This window comes from Bactrocera latifrons, unplaced genomic scaffold (assembly GCF_001853355.1).
Source record: "Bactrocera latifrons isolate USDA-ARS-PBARC rearing strain unplaced genomic scaffold, ASM185335v1 scaffold_4, whole genome shotgun sequence".
NCBI classification, from domain to species: domain Eukaryota; kingdom Metazoa; phylum Arthropoda; class Insecta; order Diptera; family Tephritidae; genus Bactrocera; species Bactrocera latifrons.
This window is the reverse complement of record NW_017537045.1, coordinates 1,373,564-1,381,063: the sequence shown is the minus strand read 5'-3', so window position 1 is coordinate 1,381,063 and position 7,500 is coordinate 1,373,564. Positions and strand designations below refer to the sequence as shown.

Here is a 7,500-nt window from a genome sequence, read left to right as displayed (position 1 = left end):
TCATATCATTGTTTTTTATATTACTTTTAAATAAATAAATTTTTTAAAGTAAAACTAAAGCATTATATTTCTTGAAAAAAATTTAAGTTTACAAAATGTCTAACACCACTATGGCACCCAAATACCATAATGGCCAGAAAATGATCGAAACTAAAACACAAGCGTCCTAATGACTTCTGTTGCCTGGCCTTTCACGTTCACAACAACAACAAAGATATATTTTAGGGTATTGAAATCAGCATAAGTTTAGAACAGCCTTTTACACATTAAAAGTAGCAAAAGCAAAAAAAAAAAAGAAATAATAAAGCATGTAATTGGGCATACAGCCCACAAAGCAGGCTTATATGTTGCATAGTTTTAGGAGTGCAAACACTAATAAATTCACAAATAGCAGCCTGCTCTCTTTCTCACTAACCATGCCACTCCTTACGCCCAATATTAGATATACACACGCCCGCAAACAAAAACTTATGTGCAAACTCCTTTCACTCACATTTTCGTATTGCCCCATTAAGCAACAAACACATGCACTTGCAACAACAAATCAACTGCATTTACTAGTTTCCTTACTGTCAATTTATTTCAACGCTCAATGGACTCACACCAACTGGCATAATACCGCCTGGCGCCTCACCACACCACTTCCGTTAACCAGCAGCAGTGCGACCCTCATTAATTTTACTTTTAAAGTCATTACGGGTTAAATTTGGCCAAATTAATACGTTACAACTTTTACCATAGCCAAAAAAAAGGCCAAAACAGTAAAGTTAAGAGCGCATAAACTGCTCGAAGTAATGCCAACAAATAAGGCTATCCATATGCAATATACCCCCGTAATTACGAGTGCCTACGAAAATTTCGTCTGCTACCGCACGACTACAACTTTTTGACTACGAAATTTATAGTTTATCGTTCGTATCGATAAGCTGAACTATAAAATTTGGTCAAATTGCCAAAAAACCTAACAATTCGAAAAACTATTTTTACTTCACGAAGGTAGGAGTAGCAGGTAATACTACAGCTGACGATTAAACCCTCGACTTTGCTTAAATGTTTGGCAAATTAGTCTACCCAAATGTGACCCACACTCCGCAAGAGAAAAAGGCGTTCGCAAATAATGAAAAGTTAAGCAAAATTTATTTGTTGTGTTAGTAAAACTATGTACCCACTTTTTGGTTTAAGTTGGCTGACGTTTGTTTACCGGAAGCAATAAGCTTTCGATTGTATCAGCAACAAAATGAAATAGAAATGCATTGAGCGTACTATGACTGAACTAAATTAGGGATTTATAAGCGAAGTGTTGGCAAATATGCAGTACCGAACTATTATAAGAGCACGCTTTAATAATTGTATGTGTGGTTTGCTTTTCATGCTGTTGTTTTTAGTAATCGATAAGTTCGTTGATTATAATGTTGGTGTTTCTAAAGCGGTTCGCTTGTTTAAACGTTTATTAGAAAAAGCAAAATTTATAGTTTCTTGCAAAATTCAAGCTATGCCATTTAAGACATATGTTCTGGAGTTACAGCGAGGTTCTTGAGACAACATTTTTTCAAAAACAAAAATTATACTAAAAGAAGAAGTTTTGAAAAATAATATAAACTTAGAACTGCCGTTGCGCGATCTAATATTTTTAAGCAAGAAAAACAAATAAAAATAGCAAGTCTAACATTTAATATACTTTAAACTGCTCTTTAATAACTGTTGACTACTTTTCAAGCAACTTTTACTCATTGTTTCTTTCTACTTTTTTTCTTTGCAGCGCGCTAACTTGGCGGATAAGGACGTTGACACCTTGAAGGATCAATTAACCACCAACACAGACACCAGCACCACCATCAACACACAAGCCAACGCTAACAGCAGCGAAATACCGGCCGACATAGACGACTTGAGCGCAGCGGCCGCGATCGCACTCGCCGCCAACAGCAGCGCCTCCGCCACAGACAGCAACACAAGCATTACCACCACAAACACAACATCTACAACAATCCCACCAAGCACCAAACTGCTTTCGCCCACCAGCGCTGCATACAGCAGCATAGCCGCCGCCGCTGCCGCGGGCTTCAACAGCCCGAATAGCGTGCATCATAATAATAACAACAACACAAAACTGTTGAATAGCGTCGCTGCGGCGATAACATTACATCAGAACGGTGGCAATTTGTTGGCCGCCACAACGAATACACCCTCTCCCTCGCCGCCACTGTCCACAGACGGTTGTAGTATTGCCGCTGCCGCTGCAGCTGCTGCCGCGTGTGGCAATAGCAGCGTTTCGCCGCTGAGCGCCGCCTTGAACGGCGTCAACGGTTGCCTCAATCCCAAGCTATTCTTCAATCACGCACAACAAATGATGATGGAAGCTGCGGCCGCAGCCGCCGCTGCTGCTGCAGCAGCTGCCGTACAACAGCAACAATCGCCGCTGCACTCGCCACTGCATGCCGCGCCACATATAGACGACGACGATATGGATGAGGATGGCAGCCGCAGCGCTAGCGCAGTCGATGGTAGCAAATTGATCACCAGTCTCACAGCGGAAATGAAATTGGTGAAGCGCGTGCGCGACAATGAGCATGGCGATGAGTTGGACGAGGAGGAGCGCGACTTGGATGCCGATGAGAATGCGAATGCGCGCAAGCGTAGTCACAATGCAACAAATCAAAAGGATCTGATGGAGCAGAGTGTTGATGCGAGCGTATGTGGTCAAAGAACTGATGATACTAGCCTAAATGTTAGCAGTAGCGATAGCAATAAAGTAACTAGTTGTAGTCTAAACAAAAATAATTGTGCAAGAAAAACAAAAGCCAATGCGGATGGCAATGATTGCATTGATAATGCAGATGCTGTTGATGATGATGAGGATGGCGTTGATAATGACGATGAGCATGCAATGTCCGCCGCGGAAGTCAAGCGCATGGAAATTGATGGTGGTGAAAGTGGTGAGAGTGGGAAAACCGATGCCACAATTGGTTACTACACTGGAAGTGCAACAATTAAGTCGCATGCGGTAGGAAACAATCATGCTGAACTATTAGCTGCCAAAGATAAAGAGGTAAGTGAACAGAGCGCGTTGAGGAAGGGTTTACTGAAAGCGATTGTTAGGAGATGGTGTGTAGTTAGAGAACATGATGAGGTAAAGGCTTCTGTTGTGGCTGTGAAAATTGGTAATTGAATTTAATTTTGCACAGACTAAAGAAATGTTTCATAAAAAATCAGACATTTTCAAGCAGACAGTCACACCTAATGCCAAAAGCTTCACAATATGCAAAAAAAAAAAAAAACAATTGATATAAAGTTTTAAAAAACTCTCTAAACCATATTTCTGTACGAAATCTAACTTTCTGACTCAACTGCCACATTTCTGCCAAAAAAATTTTAACAATGAGATTGCTTAAAGAGTACTTTAAATTTAAAAAGTACTAAAGCTTTGGTTCCTAGCTTAAAAAACGAAAATTAATTTTTATTTCTTACGGACTAAAGAAAATTTGCTTAAAAGTCACACATTTTCAAACAAAATGCTGACTAATGACAAAACGATTCAAATAAAAACAAAACACATAATTTAACAGCTATCTTTAAAACGATTAAATTAAGTTTTTCCTATCAAATACTAATTTGAAGTTTTCTTGCAAATGCTTTTGATCAAAGACGTTGACACAGCAGATTATGTTTTATGCAAGAACCTGACTTTCTAATCGCGGCTTTATAAACGGGAACTAAATTTTTTTTGGCTATAAGTAGAAAAAAATGTTCATTAAAGTTCACGTTTCTGAAAAAAGACAACATTAAAACAATTATTAAACAGCATTTATCTTAAAAAAATCAGTTTCTGCTTGCCAACCAGCCTATATGCGCTCGACCTTTAAAAATGATATCAATTTGATCATCAAATTTTCCAAAGCAATTTTTCTTCCAACCCACATCATCATTTATAATTTTTTCTCAAGGTATCCAATAGCAAACTTAATTCAATCAAAGTCAAACAATTTACTAGACATTTGAACGTTAGCTAACCCTTCGAGTCCCAGCTAATATACGCCTTTCCGCACGAAAACAACTCAAATAAAAATTTATAAAGTAAAAAAAAAAAAAATGTGAAGGAAACGTGTACCCCTTTCGAGATTTTCGAGGCATTGACAACTAAACAAATAATAAACGCAATTGCCAAACTTTTTTACACAATTGAAGGCGTAAAAATTGTCTTGTCAATATTATAATATTATGACCTTACGCAGACCTATTTTTCGAATGACTTTATTTTGGAAACTCACACCAAATCAGCAAACACTTACCAAACGGCTGCAGAAAAGCGAAAATACACCCAATGGAAAAATGTCTGTGTGCCTCTGAGGAAAACCCAAAAGTCACCAAAGTTACAATCTTTCTACAAAGCAAGCTAGCAAATCCCTTTCACCATTTGTTTTCCTTTCTCTTTTTTGTTTGTGCGGAAAAATTAAGCGCTTGTACAAGTCAAGAGTAAATATCAATACAAAGCAAGCAAGCTGAAAAGGGCAACCAGAAAAAATTGACGCCAACGAAAAGGTCGCGCGCACACTCAAACAACGGTCGTGCCTTGCTGGCTACTTGCGAGCAAGCAGACACTTTCAATATTTCCTCAAAGTATTTGCCGGCAAACGTTTTTCCATAACAGAAAAAATTGCTTTCCAATTGTGCGTATAGTGTGTTCCCACACCACCCCCGAAAATAGACCATCTTGCTGCCTGTGGTTTTACTTAGCGCTTAACATTTCAATGAACGTTGAAAAAATCGTACGGCCTTAAGACGGGCAATATTTGTACGCCTGTTTGTGCCGATAAATAATGCGTTAAAATATGTTTTCATTTGCGTTGTGCGTTTGTCGGTGGTTTTTTTTTCAGCTTTTTCCACACTTTCCTTCTTTTTCTGCAGCGTACTGCTGTGTGCGCGTATTGCTGTTGGGTGGGTTCTAAGTGCTCTTTGTAGGTGTGACTAGAGCACTTTTGTATATTTTCTTTGCCACATTGATAGCATATCAATTACAGTTTGTTTGCATAATTCATGCTGATTTTACATAATATTATCGGCTCACTTACTTTACGATACGAAAGAAGGTGTGAGGAAAGAAGTATTTGCGGTGTTTAACGTTTTTTTCGCGCATTGTTTGATTTGATTGGGTGGCAAATATTAGATTTCTGAAAGTGTTTGTAATGCTAGGAAGATCAGTAATATAACAAATGAAAGCCTAAATTTTGTGGATATTTAATATATTAAAATTATCTTATTTAAAACATATGTTCGCTTGTGATTTTATCTAAAAAAAAAGGAGTTTTATGAGTAGAAACATAAGTATTAGGCTTCTGAAGGTTTTTCTAATGATAGTAAGACAAATAATTTGTCAAATAAAAGCTCACTTTTTTTTGGTCATTATTGTATTTAATAAATCTTATTTAAGATACACGTACGTTGGACATTTTAAGCTGTGAAATGGAGTACTGAAAAATATTGTTGATATTGCTGAAGTTGTTTCTAATATTAGCAAGAAAATTAATATAGCAAATAAAAGCTTGCGTTTGGTCAAAAATTGCTGCATTTGAACTATTTTATTTATCTCATATTTTTGCTAGATAATTGAAGCTAAGTATCGTACCCGTTTGAGATAAAAAGTGTGCGTTTCGCTACGTTACACTTTGGGAACTACATTTATGTCTCAAAAATATTATTAATACATCAACTCTATCATATTTTCATGCGTCTGAGAAACCTGCTCGAGCTTCTTAAGCAGCATTCATTTAAACAACCAAACAAATATAAAGCAAGTAGATCATTTCTTCTGTCAAAATCATCAACAAACTCCGCCATATACGCACAAACAACACTTATTATCCCCTTTAAATTTAGTATATTACAACCCCTTGCTATGCTCCCCAACAATTTTCCCATCTAATATCTGTTTATCTACTGCGCAACTCGCATGATCCCTCATATGTTCAACACATCAGCAATGCTGTAGCATTGTTGGCACTTGTGACCTTCTGATTTGTTTGAAATGTCAAAAATGCCATTGATCTTGAGTGCGTTCCTGAAAGGGCGGCCGCTGTAAGGCGTAGTTGGCTGTGTAGAAATGCAGTTTGTTGCATTAATGTGCCGCGCGTACTGCGCTGGTTAGCGTTGCAAGCTGCAGATCCACTTGAAGATATATTTTACATCTACTACAGCTTTTTTCTCTTCTTTAATGTCTCCTATTTGCTTATGTTTCTGTGCTTGTAGGCTTTTTATTGTTGCTTGTTTATTTTTTTTTACTGCTGAGTAGACTACAGTCAGTCAACCCAGTCTTGCTGGAAGTTCTTGACTTTGCTGCTTGCACACATGAACAAGCGCGCGTATCTGTTTCTTCCACCAACACAAACACATACATACACACACACTTGCGCACTTTTTTACACAATTTATCACTTTGCCTGCCACTTTTAATGACTTCATATGCGCCTTTAAGGCCGCTCAGCGCGCAGTCCTGCCCATAAAGCAACGCTCGGCGCATATAAGTGTTGTCGCCTTCACCGCAGCAGCTCTGTTTCCACTTCTGCTGCCAAGTTCAGCGCTTTTATTTTCAGCATCCACAAGCATATTTTGCATTTTTTAAATGGCGTGCGCGCGATTTTGCCGCTTGGCCTGGAAATGATACGGCCATTGGTGGGTTGAGTGTGAAAATAGGCTGGTTTGAAAGAGGCAAAAAAAAAAAAAAAACAAAACCAGCGCATTTTCCGCGATATTGGAGAAAGACACTGCATTTGCTTGCACTTGTATAAGTGTGTGTATGCGTGCATTTGTGCTATAAGTGCGGCGGGCGGTAGGAAGTAAAATGTTTATCTGCTGCGCTGCTTGGCCTGTGTTAATTACATATGTTTGTTTTTTCCATTAATGTCATTTAAGTACAAAAACAATAACAATATTTTCTTCTACTATTTAACAACAATAAAATGTAGCAGCAGCGCTGGCAGCGCCAGCAATAGACATTAGTAATAAATTGCAGGCATTTAAAGGGCGCCGTTAAAGCTGCTACTGCAGCAAGTGATGTGCATAAAAATACATACATAAATATATGTAGAAATATAAATGTATGTATGTACTATTTACTGCTTGTATTGAATGCCATTGCAGCGTTGGCTGTCAGTCAAGCAATCATTGAACTCAATACAATATTTGTTTTTTCTTCTAACATTTTAATTACATACTTTCCCAGCTTTGTTGGGGCTTTTAATGCTGCTAAGCAAGCGCGTAGTTAAAAAATAAATACTATTGCAAGCTGCTGTTGCATGGCAACTTAAATTTTCTGACCATTCTCTAATGTTTTGCAGATGCTTTTCGACTTTGAGAGAATTCTCAAAATCGAGCAATAACAAAGAAGTATTCAAATCTGTGCCTGATTATTTTTAATTATTTTGGTTTTTTTCACAAAATATACAAACACAAACTTTAATATTTTTAATTCGATTTTTTTTTTCGAATATAGTTACAGAATAGGCC

At 37.7% G+C, this 7,500-nt stretch overlaps 1 protein-coding gene across 3 annotated transcripts in view; it reads left to right on the top strand.

Moving 5' to 3' along the window:
* LOC108972462 (homeobox protein cut) overlaps window positions 1-7,500 on the top strand; it is a 204,997-nt gene that overhangs the window by 110,962 nt on the left and 86,535 nt on the right. For all 3 annotated transcript variants that reach the window (XM_018939060.1, XM_018939059.1, XM_018939058.1), the window contains exon 3: window positions 1,760-3,049. In XM_018939060.1, coding sequence (XP_018794605.1) covers window positions 1,760-3,049 — 1,290 coding nt within the window. The remainder of the gene's footprint in view (window positions 1-1,759; window positions 3,050-7,500) is intronic.